Raw genomic sequence first — 24,955 nt, 5'->3', positions numbered from 1 at the left:
GTAATTTTCAATTTTCATCATTCCATGAAGACTCAGTCAGTCTGGACTCCCCGGCCTCTCCCGGGACTCGAGTCTGCGTTCCCGCCGCTGGCGCGGTGCCGTGCGGCGGGGGTCCTGGCCCCACACCGGCCGCCTGGCTCAGCGGTGGGCTCGGGCCTGCACGCCGGCGCTGTCTCCCGGGAGGAGCGGACCGCCGTGTGGACCCCCGGCGAACCGCCGCAGCGCTGGCGAGGACTCTGCGGGCGTGCGGCCGGCAGGACCCGTGCTGCGTGTCCAGAGCCCCGTGTGACCGTCGGGGGAGCGCTCGTGGACCGCCCGTGGCCTCCGGAGGAGCACGGCGCTCTGGCGACGTCGGCGTCCCGGGCCACCTTCTGTCTGTGTGCGTCAGCTTTCTCGAGTCACCTCTGGTTCTCACTGCACCCTTCAGGCGGTTCACAAGCAGGGCGCCCCCCGCCCCGCCAGTGTGCCCGCGAGCGGGGCGAGGCGGGAGGGGCCCCGGGGCGTCCCGCGCGCACGCGCCTCGCTGCCCTGCGGCTCCCCGCACGTTGCCCGGTGTGGGTGGCTGGCGTCTCCTTGGCCCCGTGGCGACCATGGCATTGCGGCTCCCTCCCGGCTCCTTGAGAATGAGCCGCCGGCGGCAGCTGCTCCTGCGCTGCGGCCCCCAGGAGGCTTTCGCAGGGGACGCTGCGGCGTGGCCGGCACCGCAGCGAGCTGCCCTGGGAGCGCAGGGCCGGCACGGCACACCTGGGCGGAGAGGCGGGGCGTCCTGCAGGGTTTACACCTGGCCGCTGAGGTCGGGTGGCACTGCGTGGGGTGGGTGGGCACCCCGTGGCCTCGGCTCTGCCTCACCCGCCCTTCAAAGGCTGCGTTTGTTACTGGCGAGGACGGTCTTTTAGGGGAATCCAAGCGTAGGAACTGGGAGACAGGACCAGGGTGGGCAGGTTAGCTGAGCGGAGGTGCGTGCAGCGATGCCTCCGAGTGCCCCGAGCCTGTCCTGGGCCACCGGAGAAGACACCTGACGAACTGGGAGCGAGGTTTTGTGTTCTCGGGTTGCGCCCGTGCACGGGGAGCGGCTTGGCGGCCCGCCAGCTGCCTGCACAGGGCGCGGGCCGTGCCGTCGTGGCCACGTCCCGCGCCGCCCCCGGCGCCCCGGCGGAGGAGCCGCTCACTTGTGAGCTTGGCTGCTGTGCTTGCGACCTGGCCCGCGCTCTGCTCAGCAGCACTTTGGGGCCTGGTCAGCCGCGCCCGGCTCCTGCCCTCACCCTCTCGCCGCCTCTGCCGGGCCCCCCGGGCGTCCCCACTGCTGCCCTCACTGCAGCCCGCAGCTCCGCGGGGGCCCTGCCTGCCCCGGGCCGCGCACGTGCACCCGGGCGCGCGCGCTCTGGCGGCCTCGCCCTTGGGAGGCTGGCGAGGCCTGCTGCAGGCCCCCTCCACCTCCCACCCCCCCACCCCGTTTTTATGTTGGTTTCTTCTGTCCCGGACTCTGTTTCTCGTAGCTGGAGCTGGGGTCCAGGTGCAGGTGGGGCAAGTGGTGGACCTAGAAGCGTCTTGTGTGGCAAGGTGCTTCAGAGGCGGCTGTGTTTGGGCCACCTGTTCTGTGCCGTCAGGAGCATGTTGTCTGCTCGAAAATGTGGATTCTGAGCACATGGTTCCTCGTTCACTCCACCCAAACACCTGCTTTTCTAGAGATTCAGGAAATTGGCACGCGGCTTCCGGAGTCATTCTGGATGGAGTGTGAAAATCCAGACTTCGTAAAGCTGAGTGGTACTTTGTAATTTTGGAAGAATGCTCTCCAGGCAGTGGTTCTCACAGCGGGGCCCTGGAGCTGGCGGGGCGGCACCCCCGGCACCCTGCGCAGCGCTGGCTGCGTCCCCACCTGGCCCCCAAGGGTGCTGGGGCCGGCTCCACTCCGTCCTGGGTTTGTACATGTAAGCACCTTTTATAGAAATAACATTTTTATTAAGATAACAAATTAACGTTCTCATAATAGCTCGAAGTCAGATTTGTGAGCTGACGCCTCAGAAGTGCAGGTGGGAAGGTCCACGGGGTCTGAACACCCCCCTCCGTGACGGCCGTGTGGCCTGGGTCCAGCTCCGGCTTGCAGCGGAAGGGCTGGGCGAGCGGGCCCCAGGTCTGCACGTGCTGCCGGGAGCCGGATCCCGGGTCCCTCACCTCTGGGTGTCCCCCCTTTCTGCGGCAGCGTTCCCTGCCCGTCTCCCCGTCACTGTGTACCCACACTGAGCCCTGTTCAATCTGAGGAAAAGGGTTAATAAAGCGCTATCTTGACGACCTGTCGCCGTGCCATGGTGTATTTGTCTAGGTCGGTGCGGTGGCCGTTGCCTGACCAGGCTCCCCCCACCCAACCCTCAGTGGGTGCCTCAGGCCCGGGGGTCCCGGGGAGAAACGCCAGTTCCCCGGGCAGGTGAGGCTGGGGCTCCGGCTGAGGGCTCACCCAGGAGAGCACAGTCTGTTCTGAAAGTCCCTGAGGGCCCGAGGTGCTGGTCTCCACTGCCCGCCGGCGGGGGGCCCAGAGGAGGCGGGTCCTCCCACACCTCAGCCTGCCACCCAGCGCCCAGGCAGTGCTGGCAGGGTACCCTCCCTGGGTGGAGAGCTGAGGCCTGGCAGGGAGGGCCGCCCAGCAGAGGGTCCCTATAGCAGAACAGGAACAGGGTGGTCTCCCTCACCCTCCCAGCCCCTTCGACTCGTCAGTGGACAGACCCCCAGCCCAGTACGTCCAGCCTGTCCCAGGCGGCCTCACCCCTGCACTGGCCCACGCCTCCTGGGCCGTGCGGGCGCCTCAGGGTCGTCCTCCCCTGCACCCTTTCCCTGAGACCAGCCTGAAGGGATGCCCCTGGCCAAGGCAGGGACCCGAACAGCAAAGAATGGACTGGGAACAAAGGCCAGGCCTGGGGTCACGCTCAGGAAGACAAGCCTCATGTGGCGGGTGGCTGGAGGTCACACCAGTTCCATGTTGTGGAAAGAGGTGAATAAGAGGCCAGGGCCTGCCCTGTCTCCAGAGGAAGTCAGTCCGACTGCGAAGCTCTTCAGGGGGCGCAGTGCAGCTCACAGCCGGGGGGATGCTGGACCCACCCATTCTGTAAGGCAGCCTGGGGTGCGGGGCTGGTGTGAGGGCCTCTGGCCTTGCGCCCAGGCGCTGTCCCCCAGCTCTGGGCAGGAAAGTCGTGGCCCCAGGCCTGCACGGCATAGCCTGTCCCCCTCAAAGCTACCGGCAGAGGGAGGAAGGGCAGGGGCCGTCCCAGGCTAGACGCTGAGGAGGCTGCGGTTGAGCGACTGGGGACTCCCCATTGGGGCGGCAGAGTGCATCTTTCACGTGCGATGACGCCCTCTGAGGACCCTGGGCCCAAGACCTGGCATTGGCGTCTGAGTGTGTTCACCCGCATCTGCAGCCAGGCCGCGGGCGCGGGCGCAAGCGCGGGTGCGGCGGGGTCGGTGTCCAGCCAGCGGGTAGGCGGGAGGCCGTCACAGGCTGGGAACGCTTCCGGAGGCCACTGCGCCACCCCAGGCCTCCAAGGGAATGTGGAGCGTGAGGACTCCGCCTGGAGGTGGCTCGGGACAGGTGAGGGGCGGGGCCTGAGGTGGTGTGGGGCAGGTGTGGGGCGGGGCCGCGGGAGGAGGTGGAGCCGCGCAATGGAGGTGGGGAGGCTCGAAGGTGCCAGTCTGGCCAGCGCCCCAACCTGTCGGCGTGGGTCTGTCTGGACCTGGCCAGCGCCCAGCCGACGTCTCCATCCAGCGTCCGTAGACGCCGTCCACCTCGCAGCTGCCAGGTCCCCCGGTGTCCCGAGTGGGCACTGGGAGCCCAGTCGACCAGCAGGCTGGAGCGCGGGGGGACGGACGCTAGAGGGCGCCCCTGGCTCGCGCTCCGCCCGGCAAACAGCCCTTCGAGGTCCCTCCAGGCTCAGGTCTTCGCGGGGTTCCCTGGCCACGCCAGGCACTGTCGCGACGTGTCCCCAGCGCTCTGGACACAAACACGGGGGTCTCTAGCAGGTGGGAGGGCTTGGGGGTCAGAGGCTTGGGGCACAGTGCTAGAGCGCCTGAGCGTGGGCAAGGTATTGAGTCATATCTGTTACCTGGACCCGGAGCCCAGCAGCCTTGCCTGCTCTCCCGAAACAGGCCCAGAAAGCCCCTCACCTGGAAGGCGACTTGAACACAGTAAAAGGAGAAGCACGAGTTTCCTAGAAGCTGGAGTGCAAGTTCACGGACCAGTGGCCGCCTACCCGGATGCCCCCCTCGGGATGGCCAGGGGTGAGGGACGGGGAGCGGGAGGGGGCCTGCAAGGCAGGGGTGAGTCTGGGAGGGCCAGCCAGCTCTGGGCACTGCGGGGTTCCAGGGTCTGTGCTACCCGTCCCTGAACCCACCCGTCTCCCTGCTTGATCTGGGCACTGCTGCCTCCTCCAGGAAGCCTTTCCAGACTTGCTCCCCGCCACTGCCAGAGGGGGCCCTGCTGTGTCCCTTCCCACCCGGCTTTGTCATCCCACCCCCTCAGGCTGTGAATTCTGGAGCAGAGGGGAGCAGATGCTGTCACCCCAACTAGCGGGTCAGCAGGCAGCATGTACCCAGGGGAATGCAGGGGGCGCTGGTGGAGCCCGAGAGCGTCAGCCCTGGCGGGGGGGGGGGGGGGGGGCAGGACGCCAGCCCCAGGGCGGCTGCTGGTGCAGATAGCAAGCAGCTTCCCAGTCTGCTTGAATCGGTGCTTATAGGTGGCTCCATGCGGGACCCACCCAGAACCCTCCCCCGCACCGCTGCCGGGGTAAACAGATCCCAGGCGCTGGGCGAGGTCTCATATCAGTTGCCACCGTATGCACACGCCCCCCAGACCCACATGGTCTCCAGGAGCTGGGGGGCAGCCACAGTACCCCCTCATTCCGCCTACCCCCATGGAGGTCTCACTGCCCCCTTCCACAGACACCGGGTGCTCTGCACCCCCTGCTGTTGGGAACCCCAGACCCAGGCAGCGAAGCCCATCGGTGACCCTGAGGTTCTGCCCTGCCAGTGTTGGGGCTCCATGCAGCTGGACACACTGGACCCTCACCCCGGCTTTGACCAGGACTGGTCCCATCCAAGCCAGAGACCAGGGCTGGAAACCCTTGGAGAGCCTCAGTCTGAGGGCCACCCAGCGATAGCTGGGACCTCCTCTGTCCTCAGGGCAGGCTGACGAACACACACATCCAGGAGGCAGTGAGGACATGGAGCTGCCCCGGGGTCCCAGGACAGGAGGGGACAAGAAGGCACGGAGCAGGGATCGGAAGGAAATCGTTTATTTTTGGGAAAGCATGTCTGCCAGTTCGGGCCGGCACCTTTGGCCCCCACCCGGCGGGGCCCTGAGAACAGGGTGCCCCAAGCCACCGCCAGGCCGGCCTGCTGGCGAGCAGAGAACGGCCGCTCGAGCTTGGGCACAACGGGACGGGAGGTGACAAAACGGAGTTCGCGGCTTTCCCTTCTAAGCTCTGAAAGGCAGCAGTCTGGGCTGTGGAAGTCTAGAATCGTCGCGTGAGAAGTGTTAAATCTACGGCAAACACATCTTGTAAAAACGCAATAAATTATATATATATAGATATATATAAACTCGTAACATCTAACATCTGAACCTGCGTGCGGGGCTGGTCCCCACTGGAAACGGCCTCCCCGCCCGGGACACACAGCTGTTAGAAGAACCTGTATGAAAACACCAGCTTGCTTTAGGTCCCCCGCACCGCCAAAAAAAAAAAAAATCTAAAGAAGAATCCTAGAGAAATGAAGGCCAAAGGCCAGAAAACATCTGCACTGCAGCCACTTCGCCCTGTTAAGGGGTGCGAGGGGCCGCTCGGGCCTCGGAGCACAGGCGCCAGGGTGCACATCCTCGGGGACCCCTCTAAACGAAGCTTAGGCCTTCTCAGCTGTTAATAAGTTAAGACTTAAACCGTTGCTGAGCAGCGGGCTAAACACTACAGCTCTGTGGGGGCGGGGGGTGCATGGAGAGGGTCTGGGGGTCCATAAATAGCTTTACAAATATACAGGTCCAGGTACAATTTTTAAAACAAAACTGGTGCCGGAAAAGCCCCTCCACCCTCTGCCGGTCTCTGTAGTTGTCTCGGCAGGAAGGCCGGCGGGGGGACCCCCCACCCGCAGCTCCCCCAGCCTTCCCCCCCCAAATAGATACTTCTATATATGTGTGTGTGTTGTACACAGCATCTATTTATATAAATGTACACTCATCTCTGGAATAAACCTCTCCGGTAAAAGGCAAAGGCTCCCGCCTTCAGGTACCCGTAATTTCAGTCTCCAAGGGACAGGGTGGGCAGTGGGGAGGCCCGGAGGTGGGGGCTGCGTGAGGCTCACGCTCAGGCGCAAGGTGCTCCTCAGGGGGGAGGCACAACATAGGGCTTTCCCTGCAGGCTCAGCTGGGGCACTCGGAGGACACCAGAGCCCAGCCCGTCCCCGATGCTCCCTGTGGGGTGGCAGTGAGGGGCAAGGGAGCCCGGGGAGGAGCCCCACGGGGGCAGCCCCCTTACATTCTATATTTGGTCCCCCTGGCGCTGCTAGCACAGGTGGCCAGGAGGTCGTTGTACAGCAGGGTGGGCACCTCAAGGAGCCCTGCACTGGGGGCCTCGAGACACGCACACGCACGCACACACGCACACGCACACGCAGAAGCGACGTCTGTCCATCCGTCCATCCATGCCAGGTCTCGGGCCTGGGTCCCGGGCCCCAGAGGTCGACAGCACTCCCACAGCGGCACGGGAGGCAGGGGTCCACGCTCACATTGCTGGAGGCTCAGCCTGCAGGCTGGGGGCCCTTCACGTCTGCAGGCCCCCGCTGCCAGGGGGGGCAGGGGGCAGCAGGTCGTGGGCAAACACGGAGTCATCCCCCGAGGAGCTGGAGCTGGGGGTGTCCTGGCCGCCGGGTGAGTACTGCTCAAAGGGCACCGACAGATCCAGGTACTCCTGCGGGCAGGCGGGTGGGTAGCGGTCAGGGCTGTGCCCTGCTGTGGGCCCCGCCACACCTGGCCTCAGGCCGGCCCTCCCCCAGGGCCCGGCCCACGGGGGGTGTGGCACGGCCACACTCACGTCGGTGGACGTCACAGTAAGGATACGGTCCAGGTCCTCCACCAGCTGCTTGAAGGTGGGCCTCTGCGAGGGCACGGCATGCCAGCACTCCCGCATGACCATGTACCTGGCGGGGGCCGGCAGGGGGAGGGCTCAGGTAAACCGCCTGTCCCATGCCTGCCACGCCTGGCCCTGCCGGTGTCCCCACTGCCCTCAGGAACTGTCACAGGGGCAGACGCTGCAGGGGGAGCGGTGATCTAAGCCCTCGGAAGCGGGGGTGTCCCGGTGGGGTCACTGGCAGCCGGGCCTGGGGGTGGCCACGGGTGTGCCCACTCACAGGTCATGCGTGCAGTTGGCTGGCTTGTCCATGCGGTGGCCTTCCTTCAGCAGCTTGAAAAGCTCCTCCACGGGGATGCCGGGGTATGGGGAGCCCCCCAGGGTGAAGGTCTCCCACAGCAGAACCCCGAACGACCAGCTGGGGGGACAGTGCCATCAGCAGCAGCCCACCCCATAACAGACCCGGTGGGATCCAGGCACCAGGGCTGAGGGCCCCCTCCCCAGGCATCGGATGTGGGGGCGGAGGGGAGGGCCGCGGGGGGCGCCGCGGGGCGGGGGCGGCGCAGCACGTACACGTCGCTCTGGTGGGTGTAGACGCGGTCGAACAAGGCCTCAGGTGCCATCCACTTCACAGGCAGCCGCCCCTGGGGACAGAGAGGTGTGTTGGCGCCAGGCGCCCTCCGGCACGCCCCTCCCTCCACCCCTGCCCCCACTCCAGCAGGGCTCACGTTGGTGGTCTTTTTGTAGTAATCGAGGTTGTGCACATCACGGGCCAAGCCAAAGTCCGCGATCTTCATTACATTGTCCTCAGTCACCAGCACGTTGCGGGCTGCCAGGTCCCTGTGGATGCACTGGGGGGCAGGGGCCAGGCTGAGACCCACCCCGCCGGGCCGCTCCCGCCTGGGGCCCAGGGCTGCCGTGACGGCGCCCCCCTTCCACGCCCACTTACCTTCTTCGAGGCCAGGTACTCCATGCCCCGCGCCACCTGGTAGGCACAGGACACCAGGTCCTTGAAGGTGAGCTGCTCCTCCGGCAGCTTACAGGTGTCGAAGGAGTAGTCCATGCCCGGGGGCCGCCTGGCCCGCAGGTACTCCCGCAGGTTGCCCTTGGCCGCATATTCCACCAGCACATACAGGGGCCCTGCAGCCACATGCGCCTCAGAAGGGCCGCCCGGCCCCGCCCCGGCCCCGCCCCCGCCCCCAGGCCCCCGCCACGCCCCCGGCCCGGCCCCGCCCCCAGCCCCACCCCGCCACGCCCCACGCCGCCCCCGGACACGCCTACCGCCTTGCGTGCAGGCGCCCAGCAGATTGATGATGTTCTTATGCTTCCCGATCATCTTCATCATCTCCATCTCTGACACCAGATCTGAGAGGTCTTTGTCGGTGGCGTCGTCTGTGCGGGACAGGGGTGCGTCAGGCAGCGCGGCCCCCCGCCTGACCTGGCCCAGCCTGGCCCAGGCCTCCCCTTGCCACCTGCCTCTCTCACCTTTCAGCATCTTCACAGCCACCGTGACGGGCTTAGTGGCCCGGTCCTTGTCGATGCCGATGGCCTCTGCCATGACCACTTGGCCAAAGCAGCCCTCTCCGAGAGGCTTGCCCAGGGTCAGCCTGGGGGCAGAAGCAGAGGTAATGAGCATTTCCGCCACTCAGCTCTGCCCAGACAGCCTTGGTGGCCCAGTGCCACCGCCTCCAAGAAGTCCTCCGCACTTGCCCCACAACTCTGCTGCGGAGGATGAGGGACAATGCTGCTCTGGCCTCTGCTGTGCCCTCCAGACAGAGCACTTTGAGGGGAGTGGCCCTGTCCCCACCTCGGGAGCAGCCACCCGAGGCCCAGCTTCCGCCGGCAGCCCAATTCCTGCCTGATTCTCATCAGAACCGGATCAGGTGTCTGAGCGGCAGCTGCCCGCCCCCCTCAGGACCACACCCTGTATGTGCCCAGCCCCGGCACGCTGCGTCTGTCCGTGGCCACCACTGACCGGGCCCGGGGAAGCTCCCACTTGGGGTCGGCGGGCAGCTCCAGCTCCGAGACGTTGGCGAGCGCGGGGCCCTCCCCCGAGGACAGCCTGGCGATGCGCACCAGCGGCGTGTTGGAGTTCATGGACGAGTTGGACTCCAAGGACACCTGCTTGGGTCGGCAGGGGCAGGTTGGTGCCGCACGGCGAAGGGGGTGGTCCCACCGCAGGGATGGCCGGGCAGAGGCTGCGCCTGGGGCGGGCCCAGACCTCCGCCGAGCGCTTAGTGGAGACTTCGTACGTTTCTGCTCCACGTGGTCACCACAAGGGCTGGGGAGGGGTTGGCCCACCCACTGCGGAGACAGATGCGTGTTCCCGGGCAGGCCCCAGGCCTCACAGTGGGATCCCTGAGCCAGGCGGCCCAGAGTAGGTCACGGGGGTCCGGGAGGCCAGGGGCAGGCGGACGGGCAGCTCGGAACCTGGTATCTACTTTCTGTTACCTGTCGTTTGAGCGGGAAGCGCGAGACCTTGTGCACAGTGGGCGAGCCCAGGCCCTTCTTGGGAGGGCTCCGCAGGCGGCAGAGTGTCACGGCGGCCACCACCAGGATGAAGAGCAGGAAGCCCACCCCGTAGCTGAGGACACCTGCGTACACGCTGCCGGCCTCGCCCGCCGCCACCAGCTCCTCCTCAGCTGCAAAGACATGGGCGTTGGGGGCCTGGCCTGGCTGCACGCGCCGTGGGGGTAGGGAAGGGGGCTCAGAGCCCCACTCGGTCACTCGGTGACAGTCCTATGGTCAGAAATGCCCAAGGCAGACCCAGGAGAGAAGGAGCCCAGCATAGTCAGCAGCACCCGCACCCGCCACCGGGGAAGACGCCAAAGCCCGGCACAGGGCGGTGGGGGCCTGGCTGGGAGTGGGGCGGGGGTCAAGGTAGGCCCCTCTGGGCCGTGACAGGGCCAGGCTGACTTTGCTCCCGTGCCGGGCACAGGGGCTGGCGTGAGGGGTCTGGACAGGGCGGCCACGTCCCTGGCGGCTTTGGCGTGTCCCCAGCCAGCAGCCCCGAGAGGACAGGTGCAGAGCAAGCAGCAGCAGGAGCCAGTACCTGGCAGCACCGCCAGCCACGCAGAGTGATGGGAAAACCCGATAGAATTGCCCGCCAGACACGTGTACTCCCCCGCGTCCTCAAAGGTGACATTGTGCAAGGACAGAACCTCTAGCTCCTTGTCCGTGGTGTTGGCGCCCGCCGTCTACGAGAGAGGACAGAGCGCGGTAGGCGAGCGCCAGCACCGCCCACAGGCGCCAGAGCCCGAGTCCATGTGGTGCCGGAACAGCCAGCTGCAAAGAAAACGCCGCCACCGCCACCACCACCGCCGGGCGGCCAGCGTCCTCCGCCTCGTGCGTCCACACTGAGCCCGAAGCCAGTCCCTCCACCGGCGAGTCCTCTGTCCCAGGTGAGCGCCAGGCGTGCGGCCAGCAGCGTGCGGCCAGCAGCGTGTGGCCAGCAGCGTGCTGCACGAACGCGGCATGCGGGGTCCTCGTACACGCGGGGGCGGGGGGCAGGCAGGCAGGCAGGCGGACGGGCTGACAGGCAGGCGGACAGGAAGTGACAAGGCAGTGGGGGGGCAGGGAGAGGGAGCAGCCCAGGCGGAAGGCGGACGCCCACAGCGGGGCATGGCCCCTGCCGTGCTGAGGGCCTTCTGGGGGTGACGGGGGATGCAGGCAGGGTCAGCGCAGGCCACGGGGCCCGAAGCCGGCGGTCGCGGTGCAGGCCGGAGGTGCCGGCATGGCAGAGGCGACCGCGCACGGAGCAGAGTGCGAGCCGGGGGCGGGGGCGAGCAGGACGGGGCGTGCGGGACTCGCGTGGCCGGGAAGTCACAGCTGGAGCTCGGCGTGCCAGGCAGGCGTGGGACAGAGTCGTTACCTGCTCGGGGCCCGTGAACGCGCAGCCAAAAGGCCTTCTCAGACACGCCTATGAAATTGGAGGCTCGACAGAGGTACTCGCCCCCGTCGCGCGCGGACACATTGGCCAGGCGGAGGCGCGCGTCGGCCTCCACACTCTCACTGATCCAGGACTGCGGGGACAAGAGACCCGGCTCAGGCGTGCCCGCGGCAGCCCTGCCGGGCACGGAGTGGCCCCAGTGCAGACCCCGCAGCGAGGGCGGCCCCAGGTCCCGGCTCCGAGACAGGAAGCGGGAGACCCCCAAGGAACGAACAGGGCCGCGCCAGCCAGGAAGGCTGCCTGGAGGAGGCGTGGAGGCACCTCACAGCGGAGGGCCGTGGTTTCACAGGATGCGCCCTCTGCGCCCACCGCGCCCACCTTCCACACCCCGGAGCGTGGGCCTGGCGTTCGGGGCTGGCGCGCGGCCCACCCACCCCCGGCGCGTCGGCAGGGCCTGCCGTGACGCCGCCCGCTGAGCACACATGCTGACCAGGCCGAGCTCACCGCCCAGCAAGCCTGGCGGCCTCTCTGGGCCGGGTCTGGACTCATGCCTGCTCCCCACCCCAGTCGGCCCATCTTGTCTCTAAACAGATGTTTCTCTTTGGGCCGCGAGTGTCGCAACCATCCCGACTCGGGTGGCCTCCACCCTGGGGCCTGGGAACAAGGCTGAGGCTGTCCTGCCCCAGGGCCCCGGGAGGCAGGAGTGGCCAGCGACTCCGCACATGCCGACGGCACCCCATCTGGCCATCTCAAGGAGTGCCCACAGGGTCTGGGCAGGCTCAGCTGCCACCTGCCCAGCTGGGGCCTTGAGCTTGGGCCCACCTCAGAGGGCCCTCTGCAAGCCCTCCTCCAGGGCCGAGGCCGACCGAGAGCAGACAGGGAAACAGAACTCACTGCAGGGCCTGGGAGGCCGGACCCCCTATCCCTTTAACCCAGTGGGCCTCCCTGCCTGAGATGCCATCCCCACCTGCGCTCTACACAGGAGCCCCCGGACCGCCCGCCCGCGGTCACCTGGCCCGGAGCGGCCCCCACCTTGAGCACAGTGACGTAGGGTGTGCCGTCGGGCCCGACTTTGCTGCCGTTCACCTCGACGTGCTTGAGCCACTGGATGTGGGGCTGCGCGTCGCTGTACACCTTGCAGTGGAACTCCACGTCGCTGCCCAGCACCGCCGTCTGGTTGGCCGGCAGCCCCGCCTGGAGGATGGGCCGGTGCGGAGAGCGCTCTGGGGACAGAGCGGGGCTTAGAGGCGGCCGCGGCGCCCGCGCGCCCGCCCTGCCGCGTGCGTGGCGTGCATCCCGCGCCTCACCCAGCACGTCCAAGGTGTACGTCTGCCGGATGCTGCCGAACTTGTTCTCCACGACGCACGTGTAGTTGCCGCGGTCGGACGGCACCACGCTCTCCATGACCAGGCTCCACTGCTGGTGGCGCAGCTGCGGGAGCACAGGGCACAGGGCGAGTGGCTGAGCAGGCCCGGGGAGGCCCGCCCCCCGCCCCCGCAGAGGGGCGCGGCCGCGCCCGCCACGCCCACCTTGATGCCCCCGATGCGGTGCTCGCCCCGGAACTCCTTGCCGTTCTTCAGCCAGGAGATGGACGGGGTGGGGTTGCCGGCCGCCGGGCAGCGGAAGCGGACAGTGTTGGCGGCCGGCACAGCCAGCAGCTTCTTGTCCATCCGCTCGGGCCGTGTCCAGTAAGGGGCCCCTGCTGGCGAGAAGCGAAACAGCCATCACCCGGGTGGGACGCAGAGGCTCCCTGCCGCCCACTCCAGCCTCAGTTTCCCTAATGTAGGGCGTGATGGCCTTTCAAGGATCCCTCCCTGGGCCGGGCAAGATGCCCAGCAGCCTCGGCACCAACCCTCCGGCATTCTCAAAGCCAGGTCACATGTCCCCTACCCTTCCTCTCCACGTCTCCCAAGTGCCCACTCCGGCCCAGGGTCCAGGTTGCGACACACTGGCCCGGGAGCCTTCAGGACAAAAGGTTTCTCCTGGGGCAGAGCCAGTGGCCAGAGGGGACAGGGCAGCCCAGCTGGATGGGTGAGCAGGGCCAGGCCTTGCGAGCAGCTGAGGAGGAGGCGGGGCCCAGCCACCCACAGAACCGGGAGCCACACAGGCGGTCAGGTCTGCGAGGTCCTGAGCCACCCTCTGCGGTGCTCCAGGGCCTGACGGGCAGAGAGTGGGGACAGGGTCACTTGGCAGTGACATGAGGCTAGGAGGTCCCCCTCCCATCCTGCTCCACCCCCTCCCTCAGAGCCTGGCTGGTTTTTCTCCTTTTCTGGGGTAGGGTAGGGGCTGGACCGGCGACCCCCAGGAGAGAGGCAGCCCCTGCCCTGACCTTGTTCCACGGAGCCACTTCAGAGGGCACTGAGGCCCTGGGTGGGGGAGGGGGCGGTGCCTCCCAGCGCCCCCGGAGTTGGGGACAGACCCAGAGGTGACCCGGGAACTGGCCGTTTGGTGGCAAGGGCTGTTTCCTGGGATGGAGCCTTCGATGGCTCACACGTCCCTGAGCCCACAGACAGAAACACCAGGAACCCGCCCCAGACGGCCAGGGCAGCCGGGGGCTCCAGGAACACGTGGTGGGCAGAGGCATGGCGGGGACAGCAGGGGGCGGGGGGGGGGGCGGGGAGGGCCGGGGGGGGGCGGGGCGGCTAGGCTCTGAGCCTCCTGCCAACCAACGGGAGCCTGGCTGGCTCGTCCTGGGGCCCGGTCCGAGGAGCCCGGCTCTCCCCGGACCCTGGCTGGCCCCTTTGTATCTCTGCTGCCCGTTAGGGTCAAGGCCCCCAGGTTCCACCCACAGGCTCGTCCCCATCTCTTGGCATCTCAAACTGGCTCCCCCAACACCAGGTGCCCCCACTCCCCTGACCAGCCCCTCCACGGCTGGGCCAAGTCCACCTACCACTGTCCCAGCCAAAATGTCTGGGTGCTATCACCCCAGCTGGTCTCTCACTGGGAACACTGGCACCACCCCATTTACAGCAAGGGCGCCCAGACCAGGGGTCCCTGACACCCCATGGTGACCTCCTCTCTTATCTGGACTTCCAGTCACCCCCCCCCACTTGCCCAAATCCCTCAGGCCACGGGCCCCACAGCAGCCACCTACCTGACACACTCACACCCCAGGTGTCCTCACACCTAAGACGAGCACCCCGCCCCCAGGCCTCGCTCCGCCAGCCCGGCCACACGGGCGGCTCCGCCACCTCGCTCTGAGGAGGCCCCGTGCCTGTGACCAGGGAAGGGGCCCCAAGGCTTCAGTCTCTGACCTGCCCGATGAGCAGGAGGCCCAGACCTGGGAAGCGTGGGGCGCGTCGGGGCAGGTTGGGGAGCAGGCCCCCGGCGCCCCCAGCCCGCCTGGCCCTGCGTGCCGGGAACCCCGTCTCACCTGTGTCTTCCGCTTCATCCTCCCCATCTTCGTCATCTCCCGAGGACGGGGCATCTACAAGCAGGTGAGGGGGCGGCGGTGAGAGGCCCACGTCCGGCACCACGTCCCGTGCCGGCCGCTGCTCCACGGCAGGCACCGGCCTGCCCCGGCCTGCCCCGGCCTGCCTGTCCCTCACAGCGCCACCCGGGGAGGCCCTGCCGCCAGCAACCACGCGGGCCTCAGAGCGGCGGCCGGCCCGGTGCTGCCGGCACTCACCCGTCACGCGCACGCTGAAGTGGCACAGAACGCGCCGGGTGAGCCGCAGCTGGCAGCTGTAGGCGCCGGCGTCCTCGTGCGAGGCGTTCAGCACCTGCAGCCGCTGGGGCCCCACCAGGACGCGCTCGGAGGGCGCCAGCCCTGCCCCGTCCTTCACCCAGACGGTGGGCCCCGAGGGACCGCCGGCCGGCCTGTGGCAGCTCAGCTCCACGGTGTCACCACTGCCGAAGACCAGCTGCTCCTGCTGGCTCGGCTCAGGTCCCGGGACCTCTGCGGGCAAGATGGGTGACTGTGAGGCAGGTGCTCCCAAACCAAGAACACAGGGTTCGACACTCTCAGGAGAGCCCGTGGCACCCCGCTTTATAGAAGGGCCGGGGGGGCTGCAGCAGGAGGGCCTCTGGGGCCCCAAGGGGGGCGGGTCTGCGCCCAGAGCCCGTGCCTCCGCCCGGCGCAGCTCCGCCGCCACAGCCCCAACGGCTAACGGGCGGCTGCCGCCAGCAGCAATGGGGAACGGACACCGGGAAGTCCATCCCGAGGCCTCGTGAAGTACTGCTCCTCCTCTGACGTTTTCCAGCCACGCAGACATGCAAAACCCATTCTGCATGTGGGGCCAGGAGGCCCAGGACCCCCACGTTACAGATGAGGACACGGGCCGAGGAGAGGGAGATGCCAGAAGGAGCCCAGCCCACCTCGCCCTACAGGTGCTGGCAACCGGGGGTGGAGGGTCCTTGCCGAGGGTGACATCCACCCCTGGGCCCCTGGCCATGCCAATGGCTGCCAAGCTCCCAAGGGGCAAACAAGGCCTGAGACCCAGAGACACACCGCCGGTGGGGCTGACCACCACCCGGCCCTCCCTGCCAGGGCCAGACAATGCCCAGTGCAGACGGGCAGCCCGGGCGCAGGGCCCGGGAGGGGTGGGTGGTCCCACCACACGGCTGGGTCAGCCGCACCGTTACTTGTCATTCTGCCGACGCATGGCCTAGATTCGAGGGCCCAGCTGCCCACCCTGGCCATGCCAGTCCCTGGCTCCCCAGAAAAGCCCAATTCCGCCCATCCACCTCAGGCATCCCCAGAAGCCCTGTGCCCACCAGAAGGGGCTCCAGAGTGTCCACAGGGTCTGTGTCCCTGGGGAGCTCACAGTGTGAGGTGCCTGGCCTGACTTCCAGCCCCATCCTGACCACCACGTCCTGTGGGGACCACCCAGCGCCAGGAGCCGACCGAGGCCCCCCAGAAGGCCGAGAGCGGGCGGTGTGGCAGCCTCAGGCCCCGGCCCTGGCCCAAGGGCAACAGCAGTTGGTTCCGGTTTGGTCTGGGCAGCAGCATGGCTGGTCAGGTCATCTGCATTAGCGTTTGCTTCAGCCTGGTCCAGCAGGGGGCTGGGGGACACAGAGCAGCCCCCCGGGCCGGCCTCCTCGGGCAGCCATCTGCCAGGGTGGGGGAAGCAGGCTGACCCCCACCTGCCCGCCAGCCTGTCCCGCTAGGTGCCTGCAGAGGCCAGGGGCTCCCAGACCAGGGCAGAGACCTGCAGTGGCTGACCGGGTGGTGTCGGGCAGGGGACGTGGAGATGGCATGCAGGGGCGCCGAGACAGCCAGTGTCTGGCTGTACCTAGGGAGAGGTGGGGCTCGCAGCACCACCCCCAGAGTGGCCCCAGGAAGGAGTCTTTCTTGATCAACAGAGGGGGTCTGCCCACACCCACACAGGCACTGGGTCCCACAGAGGACAAAAGTCTTGCGTGCCACAGCAGGCACCCACGTGCCATAGGAGGGTGGGCAGAGGCAGCAAGTCCTCCCCGCGGAGCCCAAAGCTCCTGCCCCGCCTCGGCGCTCACCCCCAGGTGCGGCTGTGCCTGACCAAGAGCCCCCCGGCCAGGAAACAACCATCCCACTGGCACTGGTGCCCCGAGAGCTGTGGGTTTCGGGGTGGGGTGAGCAACAAAGCTTCTGGTTCCGCCGTTCGGGAAGCCCCCCACAGCTCTGCGGAGTCTGGGACATGCTGCCCCAGGGAGGAGGTGCCCCAAAGGGACCTCGAAGTCTCGGAAGGTTCCCGCCTCCAAGTTGTTCCTCCAAGTTTCGTAACAAAGTAGAAAAGAGGGGGGCTCATGGCTGGGCGGGCTAATGAGGGTTTACAGGCTAATCCGGCCTAATCCTCCATCAGCACCCCCATTACCGGTCTGCCTGGACAGGTGAGGAAACCGAGGGGCTGGCAGCCTGGCCCCTTCCTCCTGGCCAAAGAGGCCCCACTCACAGCTCATTCACTTGTAAATCACTTGGGCCTCTGTGTGGCCAGTAGGGGTGGGGTGACGTGGGGGGTCCTCCCCCAAACCCGGGCCTGCACAGACTCTGATCCCACCTCCTCAAGGAGACCCTACTTTCCTCTCTAGGTTCAGCTACAGAATGGGGCGCTCCAGGCTCCAGATTGTGCCTGTGGACAAAGGTGACACACAGAACCTGAGGAACTCGGGAGGGGCCCCACGGGGGGCCCTACGAACCCAGGGACCAAAGGAGCCACGCAGGGCGGTCTGAAGCTAAAAATTCCACCTAAGAGCAGGTCCTGGTGGGCAGTCACCTGACTGGGGCTTCCGCGACAAAGGTCAGTCTTTAACCTCGAGACTGAATGTTATAGAGACTGAATGTTATAGGCTCGTGCATCTAAGACAACATACCTTTGACATGCCAGAGCGCTCCCTCCTCCAGACCCCTCCCAGGCACCGCCGCAGGCGACGAGCCCCGAGACCACACTGCCCCCCGCAGAGCCTCTCTGTGCTGCGGACGTGAACTCCGCTACCGGCCCACGTAAACCACGCATCCCGCGCACCCAGTCCCAGAGCGCTCCCCGCTGTGCCTTCCCCCACCCCGTCGACCACCCACCACTGTCATGAACCCCAACTACGTCTCCTCCTCTGACCCTAATGTGTAAGATACACTGCAAAACTGCCATTCTCTGGAGCTTTTTCTCTGTTGAGATTTTGCTTCTCAGTAATTTACAGTTTGACTCAAGTAAACTCATAACATTCTTTCCTCAACTGGCCCCAAGTGGGACCTGAGGCCCTGGGGGAGGGGCACTCGTGGGCTCAGTGCAGGGGCTCCGAGGCCACAAGTCCAGCCTGGGGCTCAGCCCAGGTTAATGAACCACCCAGAGGCCCCGGAGGCTCAAAGTCCAGCCCAAGCAAGGGGAGGAGGAGGAGAGGCTGCAGCCAGGGCCCTCCCGGGAGAGGCTGGGGAGAGGCTGCCCCCGGAGACCCCCTGCTGGCCGGGTGGGGTCAGGCTGCAAGGGGTCGCCTCCTGCTGCTCCCACCGACCTCCCTTCCTGGTGGGGAGCCCAGCCCAGACCCCTCACCAAGAACGGGCCCCACGTGGAGACTTGAAGCTGCTTTGGTGGGGCCTGAGGTGGCCAGGGCAGCCCAGTGGCTGACACGTTGCCCGTCCCCACCGTCCTTGACCCCCAGACAGTTCTGGCTCCACGATTTATGTTCTCAAGAAAGTGCGAGCCAAGAACTCGGCAGTTTCACAGGTCTGTATTCTCACTGCCCAGCCCATCTCTTTAAGGAACCGGATTAAGTTTATTGACCTATCAATCCCAACCAGCTTCGCCAGCTCTGCGGCGGGGGCGGGGGCACGCCCACGCTCCAGAAGAGAGGAGGCCCTGCGCCCCCCCTCTCGCGTTCCTGGGGGTCCCTCCTATAGCTCTGCCCCAGGCCCGCATCCAGCGGGGGCACCGCTGCCCCTGCGCACGGCAGGCACTGCCCGCTCGCGGAAGAAGGGAGGCCGCTGCCCCTGCGCACGGCAGGGGGTCCCGGAGGGGGTCTGGACCCCGCGCGCCGCCCCCTCCCCCGGAGCTAGTTGACATTCCCCGCCCGTAGGGAGTAATATCTTTATCTGAATGCGAATTCGGAATGCTAATGCGGGGCTCCCCCCGCGGCCGCCTATTCGGCGCCCCGGCAAGCGGGGGCCGCCCGAGCAAGCGCTAAAAGCGCGCGCTGACCTCCCGACGGCCTCTGTCACGCCGCTGAATGACACGCACATTCAAGCGCCGGGCCCACTTTCATTCATAAAAAAATGACATTGTTCCGGGAGGCTGCAGCCGCCGCCGGAGAAAGGGGCGCGGGGGGCGCGGGGCGGGGCGGGCCGCCATCTGCCTGCGTCTTGCCTGCGGCCGCCGCCTCGCTGGCCCGGCACGCCCGGGGACGCCGCGCTCACACCTCCCCGCGAGGCTGCCGCGGCGCCCGCCATCAATGCGCGTCTGTGGCCGCGCCGAGGTACAAAGGAGCGGCTGTTCGGGTGCGCCCGGGTGGGGCGTGAGCTCACCGGGCCAAGGCCTCCTTCCGCGCGGCCGCCGTGCTGGGCGCAGGGTGTGCGCGGCCCCCTCGCCCGCGCCCGGGAGTTGGCTGTCCCCAACGGGCGGGTTCCCCGCGGCCGCCCGCCGGGCCACGCGTCCCTGCCCTGCTCCCGGGACCCTGGCGGCGCGCGGTCGGGGCCCCGGCACCGGGATGCCCGGCAGGACGGGGACAGCGCGCTGCGCCTCGAGGGCCGCGGCGCGTGTGAGGGGCGGGGCCTGGCGCAAAGACCCGCTCCCGCCCCTCCAATGCCCTGGGCCCGCGGGCCCGGCCCTCCTCGAAGCTCTGGTCGTCCCGCTGGACCTTGATCACCAGCCTGGGGTCCGTGGTTCCACGTCCCTCACACGCCAGCCCTCTCCCCTCCTGGAGTCCCGCGCGCACCCCTCGGACGAGAGCAGGGCGGGGGACAGAGGCACTCGGAGGTATCGCGTCGTCACGCAGGCCACTGGGAGCCAGGGCCCGGCACGAGCCGACGCGCTCGCAAACTCTCCCTCCCAAGTCCCGTCTCCCGCTTTGGCCGAAGCCGGCCGCGAACTGGGGCCCGCAGAAGGGCTAGGGGAGCGGCGCCGATAAAAGGACCTTTCCGCCAGAGCAGAACCCGCAGTCCCCACGCCCTCCGGAAGGCGCCTGGGGGCAGACCGAGCCGCTCGGGGGAGCGCGGGGGCGGGGGCTGCGGGTGCCACCACGGTGCCCGGCCCTTCGCCGCAGCCTCGCTCTCGGGGGACAGCCCTGCGCTCCAGGCGCCCCGCAAACTGCCGCGCCAGCTCTGGCTGCGAGTCCCAGGGAAGGATGGCGACAGAAACCTGGGCACTGGCCCCGCGGTGCCGGCCCAGGGCCCACTCGGGTCGGCGCCTCCACCCGCCCAGGCGCCGCTTCACGCCACGACGCCCCTGCCTACCGCGGCCCTAGGCCCCTCTCCGTACGCGTCACGTCTTTCCTTACCTGCCGCTCTCCGCACGACGCTCTGCTCCGCGCCCGGGGGCCCCGAGGCAGCGCCGGTCACGACCGCCACGGCCACGCAGAACGCGAGGAAGCAAGCCGGGGCGCCCATGGCGGGGGCGGGGGCGACGGCGTCCTCAGGCGGCGCGCGCGGGCATGCTGCCCCCCATGGCCCGGCTGTGGCACCGGCGGGAGGAGGGCGCCGCTCGGGAGTCTGCGGGAGGAGGCGGGGGGCTCGTTACGCGAGCGGGCCGGGCTCGCAGGGGCGGCAGCGGCGGTGGCGGGTCCTGCGCCCCGGTCCCTCCGACCCCCGGCTGCCCCGCCTGCCGCCGCCGCCCAGGGCGCCCGGGCCGCCTGGCGCCGGCCGCCTCCTCCCGCCGCGGTCCCTCCCTCCTCCCCCTTCCCTCCCTGGCTGCTGCTGCGCCCTCCCAGGGCGGCGGCGGCGGCAAACTTTCCAGAGCGGGAAGCCCGCGCCCCGGCTGCGTCTCGCCGCACAGACCGCTCGGGATCCGAGCCCGCCGCGCGCTCCGGCCCCGCCGCGCGCCCGCCTGGACCCCTCCACGCCTGCCCGGCCCCCGCGCACCGACCTGGCGGCCGCCGGCGCCCCACTCGTTGCGTACGGCCCTCGCTTCGGCTCGCTGTCCGCCGGTCCAGCGCCTGCGCCCGCTCACTCCGGCCGTCAGGTCGGCGGTGCGTCCGGCCGAGCAGGACCGCACGGCGCCAGATACCCGCGCCGCCGCCGCCGCCGCCACCGCGCACTGAGCACTGGCGGCCGGGCGCGCGGCAGCCAGTGGGGGCCGGCCCGCGGCCGCCCCGCCCCCGGCCCCGCCCCTGCCCCGCCCGCCCCGACGTGTTCGGGCGCGGGGACACGCCCCTCCCCTGGGGCGGTCCGGAGGCGGGACCCCGGCTTGCCTTGCCCTGCCGGCGGAGAGGATTAGAGGGGGCGGGGCCAGGCGGGGGCGCCGGGCGGTCTCGGAGGGCGTGGGATCCGGGGCTGGGCTGGTGAGGTCCCCATGGCACCTCTGGGCGCTCAGGGAGGCTGAGCAAAGGCCTCAATTTGCACAGCGCCCTGTCCCGGTTTCCGCCCGGCCGCCGATCAGGGCCTCGGGGGTTCTCGGTGGGTGAAGCACGTCTGAGGGACTTGTGGGACAGGGAGCTGCTGGAGCGGACCCCAGAGGCGTGTGCAGCCAGCCCTCAGGTGCAGAAGGGCCTGGCCGTGCCGGGGCCAGTGCCGTGTGCAAAGACCTGAGGTGAGGACAGCTTTGCCTGTCTGCCTGAGCCTGAAATGCAGGTGGACTGCACCCCAGAAGCTTGGTGCTCTGCCCCATTTGTTCGGCGCCTGTGGCACACATGTAGCTGAGCCGCCCGAGTTCCCTGCTCCCCCAGGAGACTGGGTGCTTGCCAGGCATCAGAGTGCAGGGCAAGAGCTGGGGGCCCCTGCCGGAGACCCAAAGCTAAGGCTCTGAGGAAGGACCAGGAGGCGAGCCGCTGGCGGAGGCCGAGCTGGCCTGAGGCGTGATAGGTCCTGGGCCAGCGCTGGCGGGAGGACCCAGTGTGACGGGCTTCTGTGGCCAGCTTCGCAGGAGGAGGGCTCGTCCGTCATGCTCAGGCAAGCCCGGGAGGGTCGGGGCCCACAGGAGCCAGAGAGAGGAGAGCGTGTCACCCAGGCATGGCTCGGCGGTGGCCCCAACCAAGAGCCTCTGGCTGGCCTGGCTGTGACTTCTGGAACTCGGTTTGCTCTTCGGGAAGATGGTGATGACTGCCCCTCTGTGACTGGCCCCAGGCGTCACCTGTGCTGTGAGAGGCCAGCCTGGAGACCCCACAGCTGCTAAGGTCACACTTCATGGGCCTGGAAGGGACCCACCCCTGGGAGCCCGGATGCCCCCCTCTGCCATATGCTGTTCTTACTGCCTACCCTGGTCGTGCTGTGTCCCCCAGACAGGCTGGGCCTGCCGAAGGGGGCCGCTCAGCCCCAGGCCATGCCCATTTCCCTGCTCCCCCGGGGTGCCATTCCAGGAGCGTAGTGACACATTCTGCTCTAATCTATCAGCCAGTTACTTACGTAATCAGTTACTTAGTAAGCCAGGATGGCTGTGGCTTGCTGGCCCCCTTGGCCCTCTCTCCCTGGGGGCGCTGAAGTGGGCCTGCCTCCACCCCTCGGGGCTGGCCTTCCACGGGACCCTTCTGAGGCCCAGGAAGGGCTCTGCATTGCCTTCCGTAGGTCCCCTCACAGGACCATGTCCACAGACCCTTGCTGGCCCCCCGAGGGTGTCCTGCACCCCCCATCTCTGAGAGGTGACCGGCCATCCTTCTCTGCATGACAGTCATGGGCCGGCTGTTCTCCACGTGCCCCCCGCCCCCTTGCCCTCCAGTTTGTGGGCGCGTGTGGCCGATGGGCCCAGCAGTAAGAGAGGGAGACAGGCAACGGGGCCCATGGGGGTGGACCTCAGCACTACACGCCCAGGGCCGCTGTGACAAACTACCGCAAACCACTTGGCTGAGACTGTGTCCCTCACAGTCGTGGAGGCCAGAAGTCAGGCCCAGGTGTCACAGGGCCGGCTCTGGGGAGGGTCCTTCCTGCCATGACCAGCCTCTCGGGGCTCCAGGTGTTTCTGGGCTGGTGGCCTCCTGGCTCCAACCTCTGCCTCCAGTCACATGGCCTTCCGTGGCTTATAAGGACACTTGTCATTGGAGGTGAGGTCCACTCACATAGTCCAAGGTGATCTCCTCGTTGCAAAAGCTCAACTTAATGACACCTGCCCACGGGGTCACATTGCTGAGTTCCAGGGTCAGGACGCAGACTGGGCCTTGGGAGGGCTCCGTTGTGCCCGCCACACACTCTGCCCTGGCTGGTCCCTTTGGCGCTGCGGCTCACAAGCTGAGGTGGTCCCTTTGGCCTCTCCTCTGGCACCATCAGGCGCCATTTAGATCAAAGGTCAGGAACATCTTTGTGGCCTGGGCTAATTTGGCCAGATTGCTTCCAGAAGGTCCACTGGCCATTGCTACCACCCAGGGAGTCGCTGCCCACCTGCCCACCCCCACCCCCGCAGGAGGGCGCTCTCCACGGCATTACTATTATTGACAAATGGTGGTATTGTTCTCAATTTCCGCTCCCCAGCCAGCACGTTCACCAGGAGCAGGCGACGTTCGCGGGGTTTCCGGTGACATCCGGGCCGGGCCTGTTCACGGCGCTGTCTTTGCCGTGTGTCCTTGTTCTTGGTGACGCTTTGCATGCATGAGTCGTCAGTAGCCACCGGTTCATTGTACCCCCTTGACGCGGCAAATCCCCCGAGACCCTCTGCGGCGTTGCCTGGCTGGGTCCTCCTGGCACCCCGATGCGGCAAGCCCTCCCCAGGCCCGCCGGACAGCTGAGCAAGACTGGAGAGTGGGGAGCCCACCGAGGGCTGGCGCGGTGGCACGGAGGTCCGAGGGGTGGCCTCCCGTGCCCCAAGAGACGCCCCACACGGCCAACCCCCCCCAGTGGTCGCAGCTCCCTGCCCACTCCCCCTGCACGCCCACCCTGTCTCCCAAAGCCCACACCCACAGGGTTCCTGAGTGCAGGTGAGTGTGGGAGGCCAGGAGCAGGATGAGAGTCAGGGGGCTGAGGGCAGCCCAGCCCAGCCCAGCCCGGTCTGTGACTCAGAGCAGGCGGCTTGCCGGGGCCTGTGCAGAGTTCCAGGGGCTGCTGTGGGGGGGGAGCCGGGCGCCGTGTGCTGGGTGCAGCCGGCCCTGCACCTACTCATGCCAGGCCTGGGCTGATGCTGGGGACGTGGCTCTCAGTGAGGTGCTCTCAGCCTCGGGGATGTTCCTGGAGTGTTCTAGAATCCACAGCCCACAGCAGCGGCTGCCACTGTGCCCGACGCAGGCCCATCGAGGCCGTGGCCAGGCCTGCAGCCCAGGGCAGGGAGCCCCCCGGTCAGCTCCACTCCAGATGAGTGCCTGGCCCAGCAAGGGCCCTCCTGGCCCTGCCTCTCAGCTGAGAGGACGGACAAGGGACACCGAGGCCCTAACAGTAGTACTTCAAGTCCCTTCTGCCCAGTTCACCTCTCCCAGGAGGATCTTGGGACTCCCAGGGGGCTGCTGGGTCCCCCTGACTGTCTACCACCTCCAAACGCATACTCCTACCTGCTGGAAACCACCACTGCCTGCCTGGCGGAGAAGGCGCCTCCCCATGACCTACTGAGCTGGGCCGGGCTGACCCCCTGCCCCAAAAAAGAAAGGACGCATTTGAGAAAAGCTGTGGCTATTGTGCATTATGGGTAATTTCTGCCTTTAAAATTTATTCTCGGAAAATTTGAAGAGGGTTAACATAGAAAGCACAATTGACTTGTTTATTATAACAGACACAAAATTTTAAAGCACAAGGAGAATAGAAAATATTCCAAAATCCATTTGCCAACACTAGCTACTGTGCGAGACCCTTCGCCTGGGCCCTGAGCTCCCTGGCAGGCGAGGAGAAAGGGTGACGACTGCGCGCAGTGTGCGCCGCTCAGCGCTGTCTTCCGAGAGGCAGCCCCGGTCCCAGCAGTCTGGCCTCGTTGACCCTTGGTTCACTCAGACCGCTAGACCTCAAATCCTGACTTTAGGTTTGGAAAATGTGGTTGCTCCCAGATGAGCACAAAAAGGCTGTGTGTGGACACAGGAGAGCGGCGGCCGGAGGGGGGCCTGGGGGGGCGAGGACGCGGGCTTCCCCCAGGCTCCAGCCCAGGCCGGGGGCGAGGGGCCCGCAGCTCCCGCCAGAGCCTGGCATGCAGGGCTGCTCTGCAGTGCAGGGGCGGGGAGTCAGGCTGGGAAGGCCCCCGGGGGGGGGCGGCGGGTCCCCAAATGAGGGCAGTGTGGAGGTGGCCAGAGCCGGCCAGGGAGGGGTTAAGGCGGCCACAGCTCCTGGGGCTGGGCCGGCGGGGGCCAGGCCGGTAGCTGAGCAGCTCAGAAATCTATTTTCCTAAGCACTTGGCATTTGCCTGAAACCTCAAGTGTATTTTCCCTAAGTTTTATTTTTTCTTTGACCCCAAACTCTGGTAAATTTAAGGGAAATTTAATTATGATGTTTTGGGTCCATTTACAC

At 67.4% G+C, this 24,955-nt stretch overlaps 1 protein-coding gene across 10 annotated transcripts; it reads right to left on the bottom strand.

Annotated features, from left to right (window-relative positions):
• Positions 1-5,260: 5,260 nt before the first annotated feature.
• Positions 5,261-20,649, bottom strand: FGFR3 (fibroblast growth factor receptor 3). Of its 10 annotated transcripts, none has more exons than XM_036227391.1 (18): positions 20,478-20,649; positions 19,894-20,104; positions 14,618-14,887; positions 14,363-14,416; positions 12,519-12,691; positions 12,297-12,420; positions 12,022-12,212; positions 10,972-11,122; positions 9,546-9,742; positions 9,076-9,221; positions 8,586-8,707; positions 8,382-8,492; positions 8,050-8,240; positions 7,829-7,951; positions 7,674-7,744; positions 7,381-7,518; positions 7,065-7,170; positions 5,261-6,941 (listed from the first exon to the last, which is right to left on the bottom strand). In XM_036227391.1, the coding sequence occupies exons 2-18, from the start codon at positions 20,000-20,002 to the stop codon at positions 6,795-6,797; spliced, it is 2,424 nt and encodes an 807-aa protein (XP_036083284.1). In that variant the 5' UTR covers positions 20,003-20,104; positions 20,478-20,649; the 3' UTR covers positions 5,261-6,794. The 10 variants fall into 10 exon arrangements, with proteins under 10 accessions (XP_036083284.1, XP_036083285.1, XP_036083287.1 ...); XM_036227392.1 differs by having other exon boundaries at positions 9,076-9,224; positions 9,552-9,742; XM_036227394.1 differs by having other exon boundaries at positions 12,519-12,688.
• Between the last annotated feature and the right edge of the window lie 4,306 nt (positions 20,650-24,955).

This window comes from Rousettus aegyptiacus, unplaced genomic scaffold (assembly GCF_014176215.1).
Source record: "Rousettus aegyptiacus isolate mRouAeg1 unplaced genomic scaffold, mRouAeg1.p scaffold_m13_p_10, whole genome shotgun sequence".
NCBI lineage: Eukaryota > Metazoa > Chordata > Mammalia > Chiroptera > Pteropodidae > Rousettus > Rousettus aegyptiacus.
This window is presented reverse-complemented; position numbering and strand designations above follow the sequence as displayed.

Excerpts from the sequence above, each read along its gene's own strand:
- FGFR3 (XM_036227391.1), bottom strand. The coding sequence starts at position 20,002 with ATGGGCGCCCCGGCTTGCTTCCTCGCGTTCTGCGTGGCCGTGGCGGTC. Across the intron at positions 14,417-14,617 it reads CTTCAGCGTGCGCGTGACGG|ATGCCCCGTCCTCGGGAGAT; the intron begins GTGAGTGCCGGC and ends ACCTGCTTGTAG. Across the intron at positions 12,213-12,296 it reads GTACACCTTGGACGTGCTGG|AGCGCTCTCCGCACCGGCCC; the intron begins GTGAGGCGCGGG and ends CTCTGTCCCCAG.